This window comes from Gobio gobio (genome assembly GCF_949357685.1).
Source record: "Gobio gobio genome assembly, chromosome: 14".
Taxonomy (NCBI): Eukaryota; Metazoa; Chordata; class Actinopteri; order Cypriniformes; family Gobionidae; genus Gobio; species Gobio gobio.
The window spans coordinates 12,548,493-12,573,368 of NC_137107.1; the positions used below are offsets into that span (position 1 = coordinate 12,548,493).

Consider the following 24,876-nt stretch of genomic DNA (forward strand, 5'->3'; position numbering starts at 1 on the left):
TTTTAGAAAATATAGAACCCACCGGCCGAACATCCTCCAGGAAGAGGCCGGGGGCCGCCAAAAGATGGCGGCCACCAAGCTCTGAAAGGCGGAAACGGCAGATAAAGTCTGATCGCAAACCAGCGAAAGACGCTTCACTCCGCCCCACGACCACTGGCAAAGTCGCTGTCTGCTGCAACACCCCGACTGCGTTACTCGTAACCCCAGAACGCAGAGAAGGGGGCGGGCCTTGGCCGGACGACTCTGTAACAAGAGGAGGCTGAAACAAGGATGCATAAACCACGCCATGTTCTTATATCAAAAGACAGGTCAGGGGCGAACAACCCTCATAAAAGGGAACGCCCCCATCCTTGACAAAGCCTAGGCCAAGTGGTGCGACGTAAGACCGCACTAGATCCACTCAGGGCTCGGGAAAGAAATATTATCACCCCTAATATTACACACTGAGGCCCCGAAACCCCTTTTTCCAAAGCCCCGCAGAGCTGGGCGCAGATCTTACTACAGCTCGCGCATTAGCGCGTACCCGGTCTTCAGCTACTTCCCACTTCTACGCTAGGAAAACACAGCTAGCCCTCTACACTACAAGCCCTCGGGCAAGAGCGCGAATTAATCACCCACATAGTGGGAAAAATAACACGGAGAGGCAGCAAGACTCAACTAGCAAAAGTGAGGCATACACACACAACCACATAATGTTGCAAAGAAGATCGTTCTTAGCTTACTCACGGGGAGCTGCAGGCCCTGCGAAATCCCGCGACGATCCAGAAGTTTTCCCCAGCACCCTCTCAGGGGAGCGACGGTTCAAAAGTCCTGAAAAACATAGTTTTGAAAATGTTTCGCCCTCATAGAGGGGACTCACCAATCGCTCCTAGCGGCGCGTCAAACCAGCCTTTTCTTTTTTTTTTTTTTTTTTTTAAGCTAGTATCCGCCCGCCGCCCTGAGGGGGGCACTTCAACAAACAAACCAGGCGGGCCGTCAGAATCTTACATTTCCTGCTCATCATAGGCCCACCGGCCTGATGTAAAAGCGCCCGGGGAAAAGTCAGAGGAAGGGAAAAACAGCATTCATCTCCGCGCCCTCGGGGGCGGAGTCTGCTGCCTACGCTGTCGGTTGCCAGCCCCGGCTTCCCTCCTCTTCCGGTTGCGGGTGTCCCGCCCCCTCAGCGCCCCGCTCCTCCGCGGCGGGGGCGCTCGAGAGGCAACGCTGGCTCGCTGCTCCTTTCTCCAGCCCTCAGACTGAGACGGGAGAGGGACACTCGACCGCCTGGGCGCTGTCCCGGACCTCCGCGGTATACATGTCCTAAATGCCGCCGAGCGCGCCCTCGCCTCTCTGAACTTTCCCACCACCGCTTCTACGGAGGTGCCGAAAAGCTCAGAGGGCGATACTGGGGCATCAAGGAGAAAGATTCTTTCTTTCCCCCCGATGTCCGCCAGGTTGAGCCACAGATGTCTCTCCGTGGCGACCATCGCCGCCATCGAGCGACCGATGGCGAAAGCAGTTTGCTTGGTGGCCCGGAGAGACAGATCCGTGGCCCGGCGCAGCTCGGCTACCGCCTCAGGGGTTAGTCCCACCCCCTGATCGAGGTCCCCCAGCAGGTCTGCCTGGTAAGCCTGTAACACTGCCATCGTGTGTAAGGCTGCCCCGGCATGACCCGCCGACATGTATGCCCTGCCGTTCAAGCGCGCGGTCGTCCTGAGAGGTTCAGACGGCAGGGTGGGAGTCCTTAATGTCGATAGCTGCCCGGAGGCGAGGTAGTTCGCAAACGCCTCGTCTACGGGCGGCAACGCCACATATCCAGCCTCGGGCAATCCCTCGACATCAGCGAAATTAGCCCGCTGATGCCGATGGATACGGGCTGAATAAGGTTTCTTCCATCCTTTCGCGATCTCTTGGTGGAGATCAGGAAAGAATGGAAGACTCCCGGGAGCTGGTTGGTCATGGGCGGGGAGATAACGGTCGTCCAACCTACTCGGACGCACGTCATCTCTCCTAACGCGCTGCCAGGGCAGCTGCAGTCTACCTGCAGCACGCTCCATGACCTCCAACAGCTCCCCATACATGGGACAGGATGGTTGAGAAGCCTCAGCCTCAGGCGCTTCATTCGCCTCCTCAACCATCCTCTGCTCAAATGGAAAAGCAGCAGACGAGGGGGAGGAACTCAAATCCTGCTCCTACTCCGAGGTCTGCCCCTCGCGATCTGGCTCGTTGTCTGCCAACACTACACCGGTCTCCAGACGACGAGCCAGATCCAGCTGGGAACCCCAGGTCTGAAGCCGCCGCTCAGCCTCAGCACGAGCGGGGCCGTTCCCAGCTGCTGAGCTCTCTCCCCTCGAGAAGAGAGCCAGACGAGAGCGGAGCGTTCTCATGGGAAAACGCTCGCAGTTCGCACAGGATGCTCCCTCGAGAACATCCCGTGCGTGCTCTTCCCCCAGGCAGTATACACAAAGTGTGTGCGTGTCATCAGGTGTAAGGTACCTGGTACAGGGATCCACACACTTGCGGAAGTGGCGCTGCTTCTTGGCACACTTCATTCCTTGTTGACGCTTTTCTTCAAATGCGATAACAGGCAAAACAGTCACTGAAGACGAAGAGATACTGTCATGTTGGCAAGGCGCCCTTATATACTTCCTGGTCGCACCTTGATGACATCATAGGCTGTCGCCGGTCAATAGGATTGACGTTTTGGTATTGTGATTTCAGGCACCTGTCACGCCGGAGGCGTTCCCCATAGCGTAAGCAAAAGCTGACGCAGTGCGAGTTCCCTTTCGAAAGGGAACACACAGGTCCACTGCATGAAGCCAGTTAATGGGTAGAGTAGTGGTGAAATTATACAGAGGATGGGCAGATTTCCATCTTGTTCTCCCTGTATTGGAATTACGGAAGCACGTGTAAAATCATGTCACTATTATTGGCTGACGGCAGTCCTATGATGTCACATAGAGTGCCTGTGCATATAAATGGTCAGCTGCATTACACATCATCAAATATTAATTGTCTCAAGGAAAACGTGCAAACATTCCCGAAGTATGGAAACTTGTTCCCTTCTCAGGGAGCCCCAAGACCTTCCCTTTCAGGGTACCTTGATGCTGTATCAGACGCTATGGGGACGTTAATACCCAATATTCAATTAAAGTTCCTAGAGGTCCAGGTCTCCATATTTCCTTTCAAGCGGAGGTACAGACAATACTTTTTTTCTGAAATAGTTATACATTTACATCCGGGCAGCAGTAGTACTTTGTTAAAGAAAAAAATCAGGAACAGTCAAAAATAGTCATCAAATTGGGCCAAGAGCAAAGCAGTGGTGTCTAAAAAAAATCCACAGAAAAAAAAGTACATATTTCATAAGTTGAGCCTAAATGGATATGAATATTAAAATGTAAGATCTGATGTTTTAAAATATTTGTACATTTAGACATTTATGTGTATGGTACATAGGAGGCCTTGTGACTGAGAAAACATACTGTATGGGGGTGCACGGTTTTCCTCTTAAGAAAAATCAGTGCCATTGTTATATGTTGTTATATGTTGTCAAAATAATAAACAAAAAAACAAATACACAAAATGTACATAATCGAATAACCCAAACACTCATCATGAGCAGAAACAGTTAACTAGTCATTTCAAGTAGCAAGTTTTGGTGACTTCCTAGACTGGGTAAACCCAGCCTGATCTGCCGGCGATTTGATTTTGCCCTGCAACTCAGTCTGGAAACCTGTACATTAATTTCTACTGCGTCTGTTACACTTTTGCGGGAACCAATCACAGACTGGCTTATCCACCTGGCACGCTATTGGCAGGTTTAACACGATGACTAATAGAGAAGCGATGGGTCGTTGCCCGTTGATCACGCCTCTTTTGGTCTGATTGGTTGAAGGACTATACAGAGTCTTTTAATTTATGCTCGTTTATCACACCTCTTGTGCAGTAGAAAATACATAGCAGACTCCCCAGACCAATGTTCAATCTTAAATTGAGCTTGGTCTGGTGATAGCCAGACGATTGATCCAGCAGAGGTAAGGTAATTTATTCTCACTTATATTAGTTAACATGTTATTGTTGCATAACCTTCACATTGTACTGCTGTTAGTTGAACTATTGCAAGACTAAAATGTATGAAATCGACAGAAACATGGTGAAATATGAAAAACCGAGACCAGACAAAGAAGGTATCCAAGGTGTGTGCTTAAGTAGGGTGAGATAATGAGCTCAGTGGTGTCAGGTCAGGTGCGGTTCAGGTGTGGATCGTGACAGTACTCCTCACTCCCGGAAGGCGTATCCAGATCAGATGGTGGACCTGCGCCCAGAGAAGACCAAAACATGACCCTAAAGTGTCTGCAGAGACTGTGTCAATTAGACTCCCCTGAAATTGCATCGTCGACACTGCATCCTCAATTAACCCGTCTCCGGCGTGATGACTCCGATTGTTCGAATATTAAAGTTTAATAATTATTTAATCAACACATCAGCCTCAATAAACCCGTCTCCGGCGTGTTGCCTCCGATCTTTCGAATATTGCACTTTAATAATTATTTAATCAACACATCAGCCTCAATAAACCCGTCTCCGGCGTGTTGCCTCCAATCCTTCGAATATTGCGATCTATTATGACCTCTGACCTGTAAAGTTTCCAGAATAATAATCATACACTGCTTGTTAATTGGCCAGAGGAGAACTGCCACCCCGACTGAGCCTGGTTTCTCCCAAGGTTTATTTTTCTCCATTAGGTCACCTGATGGGGTTTTTGTTTCCTTGCCACTGTTGCCTGTGGCTTGGCGAGCTCAGCTGGGGACACTAAATTTTTCAAAATTTTTCAACTAAATATCCAAATAAATCTAATTATTAATCTAAATTAACCATATAAACTAAATTACTGATCTTACTACTGATCTAAAGCCCACACTGTCACTGTATGATAATTGAAATGAACTGATGACATAATCGTTTTCTCCAGAATGGCTAGACGGCTGGATAAAATTATGCTGCATAATTTTCCTGTTTTACACTGTAAAGCTGCTTTGAAACAATCTGCATTGTTAATATAAATATAGTTGACTTGACTTGACTTGACTTGACTAACCAAGCAGATAGAGCAACTATTGACACATGAGTCACATGAGTCAATGAATGCATGCGAGGCACCGGACCCACAAATGCACATCTTACTCGTTGCACGCACAGATTCGGACCAACATCAATACAAAATCGAAGTTTTGCATTCACAATTATGTCTCTATTTGTACCAAATGCTGCACATTCATGTAATTCTGTATTTAGCACACACAAGTTTAAAGGCATTTGTTTGTGGACAGTAAAAATATCTACAAAATGTATCAAGTTCATGGATAATTGTGCGTGCATTTATCAACCATTTTGATAGTAAAATCATCCCATATTTGTCCAGTGTACAGGGAGAAACGAGGCGATCGGATGGTCGGATGAATTTCTGGCACGTCAGTTCTTCTGGTTGGCCCTTGTGCGGGTATCGAAGCTACGAACTGATTGCCCTGTTGGTGCGGTGAGGGGAAATTTGACAATCAGTTTGTAGCTCTGCTTCAGCTGTGCGATTAGCTCACGAGGGCCGACCAGAATTACAGAATTCAAATTTAATCTTTAACAGAGTTTATTTGAAAAAGCACGAAGCAGCAGGCAATGTAAACAGGTAAGTAGACACACAGTACAGACTTGATGTTCTTTGGATGTGAGAATGATTCCTTACAGGTGCAGGGACTCAGGTGATTCAGGTGAAGAGGAAACCAGGTTGAATACACACACCTCTGTTTGTGATGGATGAACATGAAGAGTGAAGGTAATCGCAGGAGAACAGGACACTGGGGAAATCGCTGGAGAACAGGAAACTGGGGAAATCGCTGGAGAACAGGATGCTGGAGAAACGTAGGTAGTCTGTGTTGTAGAATCAGGCTGATCCTGATTGCTCCTGTCTGATTGATTGCTCCTGTCTCCTGTCTGCCTCCTGCTGCAGCTAGAGTTTGTAGCTCTGTACAGTCTTGCTTTTGAATCTCTATTTGATATATTTTCTTTGTTCTACTGCTAAATATAACTTACTCACCACCATATATTGTTTAAATATTGCCTATCACGTTAAATATGACATTGCTAGCCTTTAATCTAAATCACCATCACACGTTAGCATTTCGCTTGCCTGTTAGCTTGTCATCTCTGCACCCGAAACTCCTGTTTTCTGAGTTCATTAAACAACCGTGGTGAGTTGGATTAGTAAATAGTGTCCAGCAAACAACTGTGGTAAGTTGGATTAATCAACAAACGCGATAAGCCATATCATCTTCTCCCATCACTTGCTCTACATGTAGTATGTTTAGCATAGCCTTCTCCATTGGCGAACAGAGCTTTACTTGTGATAAATGTAAGGAGATAGTCAGGCTGACGGAGAAGATTTCAGAATTAGAGAATTAGATAATTACTTTATCTGAGAGTAGTGAGAATGTAACAGCTTTAGACACTGATTTGGATGCAAATAGCTTAGTGAACTCTGTACATTGTTCCGTTCCGGCTTTAGAGCCCCTGCAGCAGGGCAACTGGGTAACGGTGAGACGGCATAGTCGGCATGAAAATCGCTCTTCCGTTCCGATTAGAACATCAAATAGGTTCTCCCCTCTCAGTGATGCACCCACTGAGTATATCCTGTGGAAAGTGTCCTAGTCATTGGCGATTCTATTACACGGAACATGAAAATAGACACACCAGCCACCAAAGTCACATTTTTACCGGGAGCCAGAGTGCCGGACATCAAAGCAAATTTAAAGGTGCTGGCTAAAGCTAATCGTAAATTCTCTAAGATAATTATTCCCGTCGGCACTAATGATGTTCGACTTCGCCAGTCGGAGCTCACCAACATTAACCCTCTCGAGTCGCCGTCGCTCCAGCGTGATTGGCTTGCTTTTTTTCTTATCAGTACCAAAGAGACTCAATAACTCTGTAGTTTTTTATCATTCAGGCAAGTGTTATACATCCTTATAATCTGTTAAGTTTCTATTTTTTTGTGTACAGTCACAATAAAAACAAATTGTTGTGCTTTTTGCAAAATAAAGAAATCATACATGATGCGCGATCTGCAGCCTCTCTGTCAAAGACGTTCATTCAGATAGTCTTCAGAAATTGACCTCTAGCTTAGTGAATACTTGTCTCACAAACATGAGACATATGTCTAAAGAAACGCTGAAATGTCAGGTTTTAAACACTGTAAACCAAATCCAAAAACAAATATTCTGTGTTTATGTAATCTGGTTGAAAGCAGAGAGATGTTAGTCGTTCCTGAGCAGCTCATTATACACTAATGCGACCACGCCCAAGAAGCGTGCGCTCTATTGAGATTCAAATACTGAGGCTCCGGAGACTACACCCACACACATCATCATCTCAAACTAACGCATCAAGGACTGCATTCCTACTTCAACTACATCGTTTTGAGACGCGTTTAATAATCCTGGAATAATTCTCCATTACAAGTTGTTCATTTCTGAAAGAAACGATCCACCGTTGTGTGTAAGTAGGCAAAGATTACTCTGTAAGCATCTGTGAATATTAAACGCAAAAACCTGCACGAGGACGCACTGAAGCTTTCTTTGTTTAAATTAGCTCAAAATTACTCTCAGATGTAAGTAATTACCTAGACAAACTATACTTAATTTAAAAGATCTAAGATCTAAGATAAAAGATCTCCATTTTTTACCTTTTTATTCTCAAAGTCATATAGTGACCGTAATTTGTTAATATGTGTCAGGAGTTATGAATATGAAAACCGCGTCGGTACCTTTGATTGTAATATGAGCGTCAGCTGATGTCATTCATAAAAAAGTCCTCTATGTTCGTCATGAAGTCTCGCGACAAAACAACGTCCCTCAGGGCTTTTAGTTCAAAAGTGTGCAGATGAGGAGAAATATTGATAGATTCGCATATGTCTGTGTCAAATTTCTATACAGAGAAGTGTTATTTCAATCTGTTGTGTTTTCAGTTCATAATGGCAGCCGGAGGGCGCTCCGTGCACATGTAGTCCATATATAGCACGCATGAAGAAGATACCATGTGACATTCTCTCTGACATAAACAGCTTCCAGAAATCGCTCTAACATGCAGATAGACACGTTTGAAGATAACACACAATCGCGACAATATATGGCTTATCTGTGTTATTTATACCATGTTGGCTTGGCTATTTATAACTTTTGACTAGAGATATAAAGTAAGTTTGGAGTAAAAACATGGTTTTAATCTAATTAATTGTTGTGTTTTAATAAATTGGTGTAATAAATCATAAATTATGGTTTAATAAATCATAATACAGATATAATAAAGATAATACAGATAATATGTTTTAAGTTATCTGGTCTACCTTTATGAAGCAACTCTGCACTGTGCCCAAGCAGAATTTCCCCTTGGGGACAATAAAGTTAACTAACTAACTAACTAACTAACTAACTAACTAACTAACTAACTAACTAACTAACTAACTAACTAACTAACTAACTAACTAACTAACTAACTAACTAACTAAATAACTAACTAACTTTTTTTAAATAATCTTCCTCATCAGTATCATCTGCTCAGCATCCCAGATAGTATAGAAGAACTCGATGTTGCAACAGAAACTATTGACTCTCTCTTTTCCAGTACTTTAGACACAGTTGCTCCTCTGCGCTTAAAGAAGATTAAAGAAAATAGTCCAACGCCGTGGTACAACGAGCACACCCGGGCCCTTAAAACAGCAGCCAGAAAAATGGAGCGCAGCTGGAAGAAAACAAAATTAGAGGTATTTCGTAATTCGTGGAAAGAGCATATGATCACATACAGAAAGGCCGTAAAAACTGCTAGATCTGCTTATTTCTCAACTCTCTTGGAAGAAAACAAACACAACCCAAGGTATTTATTCGATACAGTGGCTAAATTAACCAAAAATAAAGCTTCAACTTCTGATGATTGTAAACAGCACAGCAGTAATGACTTTATGAACTTATTCACATGTAAGATTGATAATATTAGGAAAAAAATGTTAACCATGCAGCCGTCTACTACAGTATCACATCAGACAGAGCATTGTAGTGTCACTGAGGAAAAATTACATTTATTCACTGCTATAGGAGAAGAAGAATTGGCTAAACTCGTTAAATCATCAAAATCGACAACATGTATGCTCGACCCTATACCGACTAGGCTATTAAAAGAGATGCTACCAGAGGTCATAGATCCTCTTCTTAATATAATTAATTCATCTTTGTCATTAGGATATGTACCGAAAACTTTTAAGTTGGCTATTATTAAACCACTTATTAAAAAACCGCAACTTGATCCTACAGAATTAGTCAATTATAGACCAATCTCAAATCTACCCTTCCAGTCAAAAATACTTGAAAAGGCAGTGTCTTCACAATTATGTTCCTTTTTAGAAAGAAATGGTATCTGTGAGGATTTCCAGTCAGGATTTAGACCATATCATAGCACTGAGACTGCTCTCATCAGAGTTACAAATGATTTACTCTTATCATCCGATCGTGGCTGTATCTCTCTATTAGTGTTACTCGATCTTAGCGCTGCATTTGATACTATCGACCACAACATTCTTTTGAATAGACTCGAAAATAATGTAGGTATTATTGGAATTGCTTTATCATGGTTTAAATCATACCTATGCGACCGTTATCAATTTGTAGTAGTAAATTAAGATATGTCACACCGATCGCAAGTTCAGTATGGAGTACCACAAGGCTCAGTGCTAGGACCGCTACTCCTCACCCTGTACATGCTACCACTGGGAGATATCATTAGGAAGCATGGCGTTAGTTTTCATTGTTATGCTGACGATACTCAGCTCTATATTTCTTCACGCCCTGAAGAAACTTACCAATTCACAAGATTAACGGAATGCATAGCTGATATAAAACATTGGATGACTGGTAATTTCCTGCAACTCCATTCAGAAAAAACAGAATTTTTAATTATTGGACAAAAAAGCTCCACAAGTAGTAGCCTAGAATACTGTCTAACACTTGATGGCTGTTCTGTCAAGTCCTCGTCGTCAGTGAGGAACCTGGGTGTGCTCTTTGATACCAATCTTTCGTTTGAAAGCCACGTTTCTAGCATCTGTAAAACTGCTTTCTACCATCTTAAAAATATATCTAAATTACGGCACATGCTCTCAATGCAAAATGCTGAACAGTTAGTTCATGCGTTCATGACCTCAAGGCTAGATTATTGTAATGCTCTACTGGGTGGTTGCCCTGCTCGCTTAATAAATAAACTCCAGCTGGTCCAAAACACAGCAGCTCGAGTTCTTACTAGAACCAGGAAGTATGACCATATTAGCCCAGTTCTGTCAACACTGCCTATTAAACATCGCATAAATTTTAAAATCTTACTTATTACTTACAAAGCACTAAATGGTTTAGCTCCCCAATACTTGAGCGAGCTCTTAACATATTATACTCCATCACGTCTACTGCGGTCTCAAAATTCTGGCCAGTTGATAATACCTAGAATATCCAAATCAACTGCAGGCGGTCGATCCTTTTCCTATTTAGCTCCGAAACTCTGGAACAGTCTTCCTAACATTGTTCGGGAAGCAGACACACTCTGTCAGTTTAAATCTAGACTAAAAACACATCTCTTTACTGTGGCATACACATAAAACACTTTTTCAATGAAATGATTGTTAGGCTGCATTAACTAGGTCAGCCGGAACCGGGAACACTTCCCATAACACCTGATGTACTCGTTACATCATCAGAAGAATGGCATCTACGCTAATGATAGTCTCTCTGTTTTATCCCGAGGTTTACTGCAGTCAGCCGGATCCGGGCCGTATCCAGTTCAGATGTTGGACCTGCGCCCGGAGAAGACCAACACAGGACCCCGAAGTGTCTGCAGAGACCGTGATTAGACTCCCCCTGCAACTGCCTCATCGACACGGCATCTCAATAAACCCGTCTCCGGCGTGTTGACTCAGATTGTTCGAATATTACAATTAAATAATACTTAAATCGATATGTCCTCCTCAATAAACCTGTCTCCAGCGTGTTGCCTCCGATCATTCGAATATTGCACTTTAATAATTATTTAATCAACATCATCCTCAATAAACCCGTCTCCAGCATGTTGCCCCCGGTCCCTCGAATATTCCGATCTATTATGACCTCTGAGCTGTAAAGCTGCCAGAATAATAATAATAATACGCTGTTTGTTAATTGGCCAGAGGAGAACTGGCACCCCGACTGAGCCTGGTTTCTCCCAAGGTTTATTTTTCTCCATTAGGTCACCTAATGGGGTTTTGGTTTCCTTGCCACTTTTGCCTCTGGCTTGGCGTGCTCAGTTGGGGACACTCAATTTTTCAACTAAACATTGAAATAAATCTAATTAATAAACTAAATTAACCATTTAAACTAAATTACTGATCGAATTATCGATCTAAAGCCCACACTGTCACTGTATGATAATTGAAATGAACTGATGACATCAGCGTTTTTTCCAGAATGGCTGTACAGCTGAATAAAATTATGCTGCATTATTTTCCTGTTTAACACTGTAAAGCTGCTTTGAAACAATCTACATTGTTAAAAGCGCTATATAAATAGGTTGACTTGACTTGACTTGACTTGACTAAGCAAAAACTCAATTCATTTTGTGTTGCAGGTCTGAATGACAGGAAAGGATGCATATTTACAAATGACATGAAGTTGACCAGACAAAACATGAAATATTTTGTGTTCATATTGTCTGCAATGAAATACAAGTCAAAGTAAATTTAGAAATCACTTCTTTTTTTTTTTTTTTTGCATTTTCCATACTGTCCCAACTTTTTCTGATTTGGGGTTGTAAATGATCAGTGCTTATGCCACTCTCTCTCCTATTGCGGTCCTTGATTTTGAAATTAGCTGTTGATCAATACAATGCAGCTCATATTTGTTGATTTCGGTGACGTGAACTCCATTATAAAAGCGTATATTGTGGGAATTGAAGACAAAACAATTATGTGACCAAGTCTAAATGGAATCGTTTTGATAAATCATATATCTGATCTGTAAAAACTAGGGGTGTAACGATTCGTTTTAACAACGATTCGATTCGTATCACGATTTGAGGTTGTCGATACGATTCAAGGACGATATTGGTTAATTTAGAACGATACGATCTGAAACGATTCAGTGACTTGAAATCGATTCAGTAACTTTTTAGCCAAAAATTGTGTGACTGAAATAAATATCTGGATACTGGTCAGTGCAGGTGAAGTTTCCTAGATTCCTGTTGTTTCTTGTAAGGGAATCAGGTATAAATTAATTATGGATATAAACAAACAAGTAAACAACAATTAATGGCAAATGCATTCAAATTTTATTTGAATAAAGTGCAACCAACAGTTTAGGTTGAATTAACAGGAAGTTAACCTTTTCTGCTCTCATTTTCAATATTCAATACATTTTCAATAAAAGCACAGTAAGTGCAACCAACATTTCAACAGTAGGTTTACCTGCTACTTCTGCTTTTGTTTTCCAACATAAAAATATTACAATATTAATATCAAAAATAAAGTGCAACTAACTTCTCTTCAGGTTTAATTAATAGTAGGTTTACCTGCTACTTTTGCTGTTGTGTTTCAACATTAAAATAATATAAATACAATATTAATATAAAAAATAAAGTGCAACTAACTTCTCTTCAGGTTTAATTAATAGTAGGTTTACCTGCTACTTTTGCTGTTGTGTTTCAACATTAAAATAATATAAATACAATATTAATATCAAAAATAAAGTGCAACCAACATTTCTTCAGGTTGAATAAACTGGCTGAACCTGCTACTACTCTCAGTTTAATAAACAAACAATATTTAACAAAAGATAAAATGTAACCAACTACTCTTCAATGACTCTACAGATTTTTTTTCCAAAAATATCAACATGATCTGACCGCAGAACACTTCTCAGTGCGTTCATTATGTCACCAGCAGTACTAAAAACTCGCTCTGCTGGCACACTGGTGCCATGAATGCACAGGTAACAAGCAAGGGTTGAAAGGACAGGTAGCTCTTTCTCCTGGTGGCTTGATAATATCGCTCATTGGCTTCTCCTCTACCATCCGCCATGCAATGTTTTGTTTTCTTAGCGCTGCTGCTGGTGCGTGCGTTGCGATGATGTCACAGATAGGCAGACTGAATCGAGTAACGTTTGACGCCTTTATCATTAAAAGTGCTAAGAAAAAACATCCTTATAAAGTCTGACGTGCTTAAATCCAATGCGTTATTTCCTATTATCGATACAATCGATTGATTATGTCACCGGGTGAAAACCTGGTAAATCCAAAAAGATTCCTCATTGGTTCTAAATCTGGCTCTGTTGAGTGTTGGCCATAACGAGCGCCAGCTGAAGCAAATCAGCTGTGCTTCATTGAAGCATGTGCTCAGGAAAAGGAGCATAAAAAGGCAGTGTTTGTGCAGTGTGGGAGGACGGGTAGGCAGCAGTGTGTGTTCTGACAGCGGCGGTGAAAGAGGAAGGCTGAAGGTTTAATGCCGGATCGGAGTTCTACTGTGAGATTCCCCGAGGCATGCTCATTTAGTGAGTTTTCTGAAGAAACCACGAACAGCAACGTAATGAAGTAAGTGAGAGAGGAAACCACTGCAGGATATTGAGTGACTCACCGAGGAAAAGTTAAGTGCACCCTTCATTTGATTACCCGTTGAGAAAACCACAGTTGAAGATTGACCATCACCAGAGTGCAACTAACCTTTGTTTGTGGGCAGTGTGTGATCTTGTTGACAGAACGAAGCGTAGTAACTGGAACAGCTGGGAGGATCGTTGCTGTGTTCATGCTGATCTTCTGAAAACGTTATTCCTCGAGTCATCCACCCTACAGAGAGAAGAGAAACGAGTCGATTAATCACTGTGGAGATGAAGTGAGTTTGCAGTGTCTGAAAGAGTGAAGTGCACACGTGTGAAGATTTATAAGAGTGATTTATGCACAAGTGTGGTGAGATCAAACGACTGCGTTTCCCTCTGAAACTTTGATGGATGAATATTGACTTATGACTGTGAAGATCCCTTCAAATTGATCTGTCTAAAGCTGTGTCCAGGTTTCCACTTGAGTGTACGGTGTGGAGGGAAAGAGCTCAACGCACCCCGAGTACCACACTCCACGAGCACTGTCTCCCGCGTCCACGAAAGTCCAGTCTCACGAACTCTCCCAACGACGCCGCTCTGCTACGCACGGAACGAGAGTAAAGGCGGGTAAATTACCACGGTCCTGTCTCACTTGTTATTGCCTGATCCACCGTCACTGTCTGTCCCTCAGAAGAGGTGAGGAAGCTGCTGTCATTCGATCGGCTGTTCTATGAACACGTCCACAAGCCGAGTCTGGGCACCGTCACTGTCTGTCCCTCAGAAGAGGTGAGGAAGCTACCGTTCATTCGATCGGCTGTCCTAAGAACACCTTCACGGGCCAAATACTTACCTGCTCTGTCCGTGGGGAAAGTTGAAGGCGAGAAGAAGCCTCTGTCCGTCCTACAAGCACCTTCTGACGAGTCGAAGAAATTACTGTCCCACCCACGAGTCAGTAGAGAAGAGGAATATCCCCCCCCAGTTCCTCTTCCCAAATCGGGTTCCAGCCACGAACATTCTCAGCACTGTTTTTATTGTTTTAAATTAATAAAAAAACTTACCTTTTGAAAGTCATTCTGTTGTCCGCCTCTTGGTATCCTCAGGTGTCTGCTCCTCCGGAGTGTGGTAATCGTCCCTCGGCCCTAACATCGGTTACAATTACCTTTTAAAACGATGTTAGATCGATATATGTCGTCCGGAAGGCCAAGTTGCAGAGCACAGATCGATGTAGTTAGATCATAGGAATATAAATCGATACATCGATGTAGTAGATTAATCGTTTCACCCCTAGTAAAAACACATGAAGTGGACCAGGTATAAATAGTCCCAGCAAGATAACTGTTCGGGATGCTTGAAATATAGGAAGAAAAATATAAATATTGAATTGGGGAGGGGAGGGGGGTTACATGTATCTCTGAATGAAACTGACTGTCTCCAGAATAGTTTTGATGGCATTTTACAGTGGTACCCAAAGAAACGCTTTTCCATAAGCACCATCTACTGTCAAAGAGTGAATTAGCATTTTTATTCAGTACATCTTTTTTTGTTTTGTGCAGGTGTCTTGTGTAACAATTTCACAAAGCTACAGTCAGACCATTCTGTGTTTGCTCTAAGTCTTGAAATTATGCAATCTAATTTAAATAAAAAAACACTGCTCATGCTACATGTGTCACAGACACGGCAGGTTCCACCCTCCACCAATCACAGCGCACTCCATCCCCAGAGTACTGATCACTATCACCTGCACCTCATCATGGCACTAATCTCCAGCACTATAAGAAGCACACGCACACAGCACTCCACGTCCGGTCTCATTCGCAAATACTCCTGGCTATGCTTACCTCAAGGACTCTACTACTGATACCTACCTGTCTCCAGCGTGTCTCCTTCCTTCCGTGTTCCTTGTCTGCTGTGTGGGTGTGTTCCTGTCTGTCCCTCTGTACTCCAGCGATCTCCAGTCTCCAGTTACCTCCAGGCTCCAGCGTCATTCCATCTTCAAAACAAAAGACAGTAACTCTCTCTCTCGTATCACCATCTTATCTACCAACAACCGGTTTACTCACCTGCTCCACATCCCCTGCTCTACTGTGGTCTAATAAACTAACCATACCTGTTTACATCTGTGTCTGCCTCCTGTCTACTTGTAACAACATGTGTGTATCTTTGTTTGGATCATGATTAAAATGCAGGGGTTTCCTCACATTTCAAATGGCTAATTTTTTTTTTAAGGCTAGTTTGGGCTGTTATAGAGCAAATAAACAACAAATTAATTTGCTTGAACAAAAAACAAACAAAAAAAACCAGACAGATGTTCTCGAAATAAATAAAAAAAAACCTCTGAATCGGCCATGAAAAATCTATAAGTAGATCTTGCCTTTCATCAAGGCTGAGGTCAGGGATCTTTGGCTTGAAAAGGTTGGTGACCACTGCTTTATATGATTACGCTTTTTCTCATATAAACGTTGATCAATTACTATTACAATTATCTCACAAATTTGCTAACTAATTGTGTTGCAATAGCTTACACATACAGCACAAGGAAGCTTGATTTCGAATTGAATTTAAAAAGACGAGTAAACGGTAATTAAATAAGCACAATAGCACAAATAAATACAATAGAATAAAGATACAAATGAAATAGACTGCTTTATTTTTTCAGGTAGGTCTAACAGTATTTAGGTAAGAAACTGAATAAAAAAACAAAGTAATCAAATTTAAAATAACATTGGATAATCTTCATTAAAAAAAAAAAAATAGAGATTAATCCATTAAAGTTACACAAGTTAATCAGTCAAGAGCAGTAAGTGATCGTTTGTCTTTTTGTAGTTTGAATAATAAATAACTGCTGTCCCTTTAAGACCTGACGCACGCATGGATCCCAAACACTGTTCCTGTTACACATTCTGAACTGGTTACGACTGTGTTTACGTTAATACTCACTAAGATGGACATTTACATTTTTTTTGAGTGTATTTTACCATTAATAAGCTGGAAAAAGGAGCTAATTTTTTCACTTGTATGTCAGAGGTGGCTTTATTACGGTATGTGTGTGTGTGCGCTTCAGATGCGAACGCGAAATCTGCTGGAATTAGTAGAATTAACGTTATGTGCAATCCCGCGCGAAATTTCAAACCATTCACACCAACACCAACACGCTGTCATGAGGAAAAATCCAGCAGAACATGCGTTCGCCATGTTCAGAGAGTTAACCGGACTGAATGCGAGGCAGGTGCGTGTCAACTCGCTGTCGGTCGGAGAGTATGGAAGCAAATTAGAGACATAATTATTTGAAATTTAACAGCCACTGAATACTTAGTTTTGAAATATTTTAGTTTTAAAAACTTTTATCTGAACTTCTTTTGCTCTGAATTCACCCCTTTGAAATTATTTTACTTTGGAAACCATTCGAATTTACCTCTCAACCTGAATTTCGATTAATATTTTTCAATGCTCACAAATTCAGATACAAAAAAAAAAATCAACTTGCAGAATTTCAGATAAAATAGATTCAGGTTGATTAAATTTGATTGCTCAAATTCAGATCTCAAATTTCAAGTTCATATTTTTCAAAGAAAACTTCGGTCTAATTCGACTGCTCAAATTCAGATCGAAAAATTCAAGTTAAATATTCAGACGGTAACATCCGGGCTACCCAGGATAGGAAAAACAGTTGAGCGCCTATCAGAGCACGACGACCTGTCTGTCGTGATGACTCGTGATCCAATCATCCAAGAAGTCGATCGGCACGGAGGGTATTAAGATGTCTTCCAGGGGAAATGAAGTAAGTTTGCTGTTTATGTACAATCAGACTCAGGGCTCGACAGAAGTATGTTGTTGCTAATTATGTTAGGAACACAGCTATGGTTTGTGTGAATCGTCTCTCTTTGTAGACAGTCAGCTAGGTAACACGTTATAAGCTAACGTTAACGTTACTGAGAATGAGCGCTCAATGCGTGCTCTAATAACACACACACACACACACACACACACTGGACGCTCGTGGTGTTTTCAGCGTTTCACTGTATGAGGACATGATGTAGGCTGCATGTAAACTTCATGACAGAGCTGCTATGAGAGTCAGTTCACGAGAATCTCACCAATTCTTTTGATAAAACTATCGTCATTCATTTGTATCATATACACACAGAACTAGTGTCTTTACGACAACCTGTCAAAATAAAAGTTCGGTATCGCGAGGAAATTATAACAGAAATATATTGCGATTACACAGTAGAGTACAGTATAGTCTACTTCAAGTAACTTTAGGCATAATAATACAGTAGTTTATTAAAACACACAGAAACTCAAATGTCTATAACCCACCGAAATAAAGGTCCGGTCTAACTCAAAGAAATTATGAAAGAAATTGCACAGTAAAATGTACTTTAAAATAATAATAATAATAATTTAAGATACTTAAAAAAAAAACGTTACAGCGGGCTATTTGTCATATAAACAGCTCTCTATGCAGATTACACTGTAGCTTTAACATCAGTCGTATGGTCAGTGGGTTTAAACCTTTTTTTCTCTCTTGTGATGTTATTTTGTATTTTCTGTATGATGTTTGTGTTGACAGGGTACTAGTCATGCTGAGCTGTTACGATCAGCCAGGCACTTAATGTCCTTATTGACCGAATCTGAAAGGGGAGGATGTGCAGCCAGTAACGTTAGTGATGTTCCTTGCAGCAGTCAGGATATAAGGTTAAGTGTTTAAAAAACATTTTTAAATCTGTTCACATGGATATTTTTCAAATCTGTGATTAATGATTATTTTTGGTTACTATACTGCAGGGAACGGAGGCAAATAGGCCAAAATGAGAGGTCAGGCAATCAGCCACCAAGACCTTCTGTTCAGATGGAACAGAGGCAAATAGGCCCAATTGAGAGGTCAGGCAATCAGCCACCAAAACCTTCTATTCAGATGGAATTGACAAGGTTCAGCATTATATTCTCTGGATTAATTGAATCTTATAAAAACTCATAATTTGATAGTAATCAAGTTTTAACAGACTGTGCTATATCCTACAGGTCGTTTCCAGGTATGTTCACTAAGGGAAAAGGGAAGAGGCGTTTTCCGGCAGTGAATCTTGTTCCTGCTAAAAGGCCTAAACCAGTAGAAGTTGCTTTTTACCTTTTACCAAAACAATATGAGAAAACCCCAAAAGAACAAGACCAACTAGTCCACTTGCAGGCAGGACTGGGCCGCAGGACTGTTAATTTAGATGAGAGCACAACACATGATGAGGTAAGCAGATTCCATAGATGTATATTTGCGCTAGCTTCCATAATGACTGAATTTTAACTTTTGGGTAAATTATACCTTTAACATAGTCTGCATTAATGTATTTGAAAATTATAATCCTTTGGCACAGGTTTTAATTCTGAATTCTAATAAGCTAAAATGCATCTAATCAAGACTGATGTTCTAGTACAATCATCCTTCATTTCAACAGTTCAGCATCCTTTCTGGATACATGCATATTATGGACACTTTATATTAGGTGGCCTTAACTACTATGTACTAACATTTTAATTAATAATTTGATACATTGCACTTATTGTGTACATACATGTTTTTACATTGTACTTACATTTAAAAAAATACCTGCATGTAATTACATCTGTAATTAATTTCGGTAGCTACATTTGTAATTACACTGTTGACACTTTACCTACACCTAACCTTACCCTTAAACTTACCCACACCACCACACCTGTCCCTAACCCTACCTTTAAACTTACCCACACCACTACACCTGTCCCTAACCCTACCCTTAAACTGACCCACACCACCACACCTGTCCCTAACTCTACCCTTAAACTGACCCACACCACCACACCTGTCCCTAACTCTACCCTTAAACTGACCCACACCACCACACCTGTCCCTAACCCTACCCTTAAACTGACCCACACCACCACACCTGTCCCTAACCCTACCTTTAAACTTACCCACACCACTACACCTGTCCCTAACCCTACCTTTAAACTTACCCACACCACTACACCTGTCCCTAACCCTACCCTTAAACTGACCCACACCACCACACCTGTCCCTAACTCTACCCTTAAACTGACCCACACCACCACACCTGTCCCTAACCCTACCTTTAAACTTACCCACACCACCACACCTGTCCCTAACCCTACCCTTAAACTTACCCATACCACCACACCTGTCCCTAACCCTACCTTTAAACTTACCCACACCACCACACCTGTCCATAACTTTACCCATATCCCACTTCAATATCAGCAAAGATGTTTATAGTAGTTAAGGCCACCTAATATAAAGTGGGGCCCATATTATTAATGTTCTGTGTATCTGCTTTGCTTACAGATATGTGAGACACTCAAAGGTGTCTATCCTCAATTTGAGGCTGTAACTGGAGGCTGGATGATTTACAAAGCAACAGGTATGCACAACTTTTTGTGTGTGTGTGTGTGTGTAAACAGTTTATATCATATTTTAAAGCATTTTTAGATTTTTTTTCCCATGTTCATGTTTTCTATAGGAGGATGGGGTTCCCGAAAGCTCTCCCTGGTGGCACCTGATCATACTGGATACACAGGCAAGATCGTAAAGGCTGCAAGCCAGGGGGGTAAATCTCCTCTTTACATAGCTCCAATTCAAGACGAACTTAACACTACTCCTTTGCAACTAAGTAATGAAGTATTCAGTGGCATGCCCAAGGCAATGTGCCAAAAGTGTGGAGCAGCCATTCCCCTGCAGCTCCTTATGGAACACTTGAAGTCTTGCAACATCATTGATGTTGACAATGATGAAGACAATCTGGATAATGTGGAGGAGAACAGTGTGCAAGGTGAGAGACAATGTAAAAAATAAATTAAGCATTTTCAATAGATTTGACATTCAATATGGATGGCCTAAAATCATAATTTTTGATAAGGGCAAATGGCCTTGTTGAAAAATACAACGCCATGACTAAATTTATTGGTTCTTGCTGAAGTCACATTTTTGATTATCTTTGCTATTTCCATTTTCTCAGCACCAGTTCAGGAGCCCTGTCCTATCTGCATGGAAATGTTTACCACTGACTTTATTGAAGTACATGCTGCTTCGTGTGGTGAAAGGTACATTATATACTGTAATTCAGTTTTATTTGTATGTACTTGTTTCACTCACCATCAGATATAAACCATGAAGCAGCAACAAATATAATTATAGTGTTCAACATTGTGTTGTGAATGTGGGCAGTGCAGAAATGTATGAGGTGTTGGATAGGAGTACTGTTGAAGAGCAAGAAGCAATGCCTGGACCGTCCAGTTGTGAACATGTTACAGATGGTAGGTCCTATTCAGGGTTAGCAGTAGGACAGTAATGTTATGGAGGGTAAACTGTGAAAGTAAAATTGAAGAAATACTCTTTCCGTATTAACTTGCATATCCAAAGTCATTTTATTGGTAACATTTTCTTTTTATCTCTCACTAGAGTGGCTCACGGTACAAGACCCTACCAAGGCCATGTCTCTGTTTCGGGATTCTATTCTCAGCCATCAACAAAGTAAGAATCCCTTACTTCTCAGCATGGATATTAGAAAGAGCCCTGCTGAACAAGACGCTGCACTCATCTGCTTCTATAAGAAGCCGAATGTGGAATGGGCACGACCCTTGAATTGCAGACTTGAAGGTAGTTTAAATTTCATGTCAAAGTAGTAAAAGCCTACCTTAAGTATTGCTTTTCCCTTTTACTATATCAAACCCTCCATTGTGTTACAGGTGATGCAGCCATTGGAGAGGGTGTGAGTCGCTTTTTCCTCTCAACTTGCATGAACAAGCTTAAGTCTGGGTTTTGCTTCAACTTTGGTATGTTGACTGTAGCTATGTGTAATCTGACTTGTCATTAGCAAATATTATGTTATTAAAGTCTTGTGTTTAAACATTTTTTCTTTTAAACATATTGTAATTCTGTTATGTTTGTTTATATATATATATATATATATATATATATATATATATATATATATATATATATATATATATATATATATATATATATATATATATATATATATATATATATATAAACTTTTTTTTTTTTTTTCTTAACCTGGTACTTCTAAAGTTTATAGAATATGTAGTATTTTGAACTTTCTTTTGTCTTAATTTGTAAATTTCTTAAACAGCAAACACTGCTGTTACACATCTCTTTGATGGACAGCCAGGCCATTTAGTGCCCTCAGCCTCTCACTTTCTTGTGGAAAGTGACATGTTCGTCATGGCAGGCAGAATGGTGGGGCACTCCTTTGTTCATGGAGGACCATGCCTGTCAGGGCTTAGCCCTGCTGTTGTGCATGTCCTGTTTGGAGGAAGCCCGGAAACTGCAACAGTAACACCAGAGGACTGTCCAGACCTAGACATCCGTGAAACAATCAGGCTTGTATGGTTTTTTTATCTAACCTCATTATTTCTGGACTTTCCCATGGATTTTCTGAAGACTGTGCTTTTTTTTAGCTTTTTTTTTTTTATTCGCCTTAATGAATGTTTTTACATTTTAAACTGCTTTTTAATGTTGAATGTAAAGCAATTTAAATAGTGCTATATAGATAAACTTGCCTAGCCTTTTGCTTCCCTCTCTGTCTTAAAGCTTGAAGAGGAATCTGAACTCTCAGACAAGGACAAAACCAGTGTCCAGGAGTTGGCCTATGCTTGGGATCTCCCTGGCCTTACTGGAAATAACCGAAGATGGCTTTTTGAGAAGATGTTGATCCATGCTGTGCGTGAAATTTAAAGAAACTGTCACATATTGGCACAAGTCATCCTCAGAACTGGCTTTGGGATAATAATAAAAAATGACTTGTTTCACCTTCTGTCTTCTGTCCGGTAATGTCATCAACAGGTAATTGGACGTGTAACACGACAAATCAAACAATTCAGGCGTGGTCTTAAAGAGACACCAATGTGGACATTGCTGACCAAACGACCTGACACAGTGGCCCAGCTTTTTCCACAGGAGAGAGCAGTGGATTGTAACCCTGCGGTAAGTTTTTACAATTTGATATTATTTTGTGTGTGTGTATATTATATTATATAGATAGAATCCTTGATAAAGTGGTAAAATTATTAAAGTCATGTTGTTTTATTGTCAATGTAGATAATCCTACAGCACATCACCTGGCCTCATGAAGATGATGATGACGACGACGACGACGATTATTCACTTGACACAAAATGCCGCATATCAGGTTATCTTCGCCACTTCATTGAAAATGGTATGTGTACAGAGTTCGAAATCTTGCCAACCTGTTAATTAAATAAGTTAGTCACCCAAAGTTTTTATTTAAAAGTGGCAGGTTACTTTTTAAACAGTTAGTTATAGAAATTGTTAAATTCATTATTAAAGGTGAACTATGTAGGATTTTTGCAGTAAAATATCCAGAAACCACTAGGCCAGTGTTATATATTTTGTTCAGTTGAGTACTTAGATTATCCCAAATGTTTTAAACTATTTGTAAATCGTGAGAAATTTGCTATTTTAACCAAGGAACCGGGACGTGTGAGCTATGCGTGTGAGGGAGTCGCCTGTCGATTGCGTCATATCTGCGTCACCCGCCTCGGTCTCCGGTTTTATTCAGTGAAACACTTTACTCTCACCGCATTGTGAACAAGTGTCATAGCAGCCGCCGAGCGACCGTCATAACTTCCTTTTCAACACACTCAGATATATCTAATACGATAAACAGAGTTGGGTTACCTCAGACTCATGACTGGAAAAGAGGAAGTAGCGCCGGCAACCGTGTCATAATAAAAGTTCAATCACTCCTGCGGCCTTGCTCAGCTCCACAACACTCGCTCCTGCTCTGCTTCAGACTACAGTAATGTTAATAATCGCATCCATGAACATGATTTCTGCCCTAGTCCTATCCTGACTGTTTTCCACCGGCTGTGAGGTGAAGACCACATGTCCCGAGATTCTGCGCTCAAACGTGCCGTCATCAAACTACGCCTTTGTTTTGAACAGGCGACCTCTAGTGGACGGAAAAGTTACATAGTGTAGCTTTAAGGTTACTATTAAGACTATCTTTGCACACCTGTATATATGACAGAAAGAGTAGATAACCGCACACTCTTCGCACACAGCTTTATTAATAGGATTTTTTCATACCTTTTTGACATTTCACCAGGGTATATGGTGTTATGGTATTTCTGTTCAAGAAACTGCTTTATTTGTTACATAACAGAGCTACTATGATACATTTATTGAATACTAAACATTATTTTAATTTTCTAAATTATTTTCATTATTTGTAGCAACCTATCATTTGATCCATTTTGTTTAATCCACAGCATCACCTGATGAATTGACTGACCTGTTGAAATTCTGGACAGGGTGGGAGATTATGCCAAGGAATAACCTATCCATTGAGGTAGTTAAAGGCAGCTTCCCAACAGCCTCCACCTGTTTTGAGACCCTGCGAATCCCAGGACATTACAAGGACTATGCATCCTTTAAAAATGACATCCTGGCTTGTATTGGCACTTGCCAAACAGGATTTGGTCTTGTGTAGGGACAAAGCAGTGGTGAATAACGCCATATGTTAATGTTAAATGTTTAAATGATTGCATATTAATATGCTAAATTACGAATATAAAGTTCATTGTTTTTTGATGGATATATACAGTATAGGGGGTTGAATAATTGTATTAAATGGCATGCAGCCTGCTAGCAATAGCAATGTAGCAACTTCAAAGTTAACGTCCTTTTAAAAAAAAGTTAAGGAAAGTTAAGTGTTATTTTAGTAATGTACAAATGCAGTTAAGCACAGAAATATTTGGATGAAGTGTATTTTTATATTTTGTTACCGCTGCTGTTCTCAGATTGCTTCATCAGTGTTTGTCTGCGAGGTACTTATAATAAATGTATCATTGTGTTCATGACAGATCCATCAGTGTTTTCATTACATAAAAATGCATCATTGATTGACATTTATTATTTCAGATTAGAATGATGGAAACTCATAGATTAACTCATATGATGCCTGTTGTATTTAGCTGTGCTTAACATCTTATGCAGGAATGCATCTGTCTCCAGAGTGAATGTTCAATGCCTAGAACAAATCCACTATAACCTTTGTTGCTTTTGCAAACATGCTTTTCCAATCTTTGGTACCAAATAACTTCTATAAAGACATGACACTCATTATCTTAACACCCATCTGTGCTTTTAAGGGTCATTTGACTGCAATTAAGCAACAGTTTTCAGTCTGATTTACTTCATAACGTCCTAAATATGAAAATAGTG

General features: G+C 40.8%; 1 protein-coding gene across 1 annotated transcript; it reads left to right on the forward strand.

The window, feature by feature from the left end:
- The first annotated feature begins 17,326 nt into the window (after positions 1-17,326).
- LOC307137810 (uncharacterized protein) lies at positions 17,327-24,512 on the forward strand. Its single transcript, XM_079835775.1, has 15 exons — positions 17,327-17,394; positions 18,190-18,314; positions 18,405-18,548; positions 18,642-18,858; positions 19,954-20,029; positions 20,129-20,437; positions 20,624-20,708; positions 20,833-20,921; positions 21,067-21,264; positions 21,354-21,440; positions 21,761-22,014; positions 22,222-22,350; positions 22,474-22,614; positions 22,729-22,846; positions 23,922-24,512. The coding sequence occupies exons 1-15, from the start codon at positions 17,374-17,376 to the stop codon at positions 24,140-24,142; spliced, it is 2,214 nt and encodes a 737-aa protein (XP_079691901.1). The 5' UTR covers positions 17,327-17,373; the 3' UTR covers positions 24,143-24,512.
- Positions 24,513-24,876: the final 364 nt, after the last annotated feature.

Bases quoted from the DNA above. Each gene is read 5' to 3' on its own strand.
- LOC307137810 (XM_079835775.1), top strand. From the start codon at position 17,374: ATGTCTTCCAGGGGAAATGAA. The intron at 20,030-20,128 runs GTATGCACAACT...TGTTTTCTATAG, and splicing joins GATGATTTACAAAGCAACAG to GAGGATGGGGTTCCCGAAAG. The intron at 22,615-22,728 runs GTAAGTTTTTAC...TTGTCAATGTAG, and splicing joins CAGTGGATTGTAACCCTGCG to ATAATCCTACAGCACATCAC.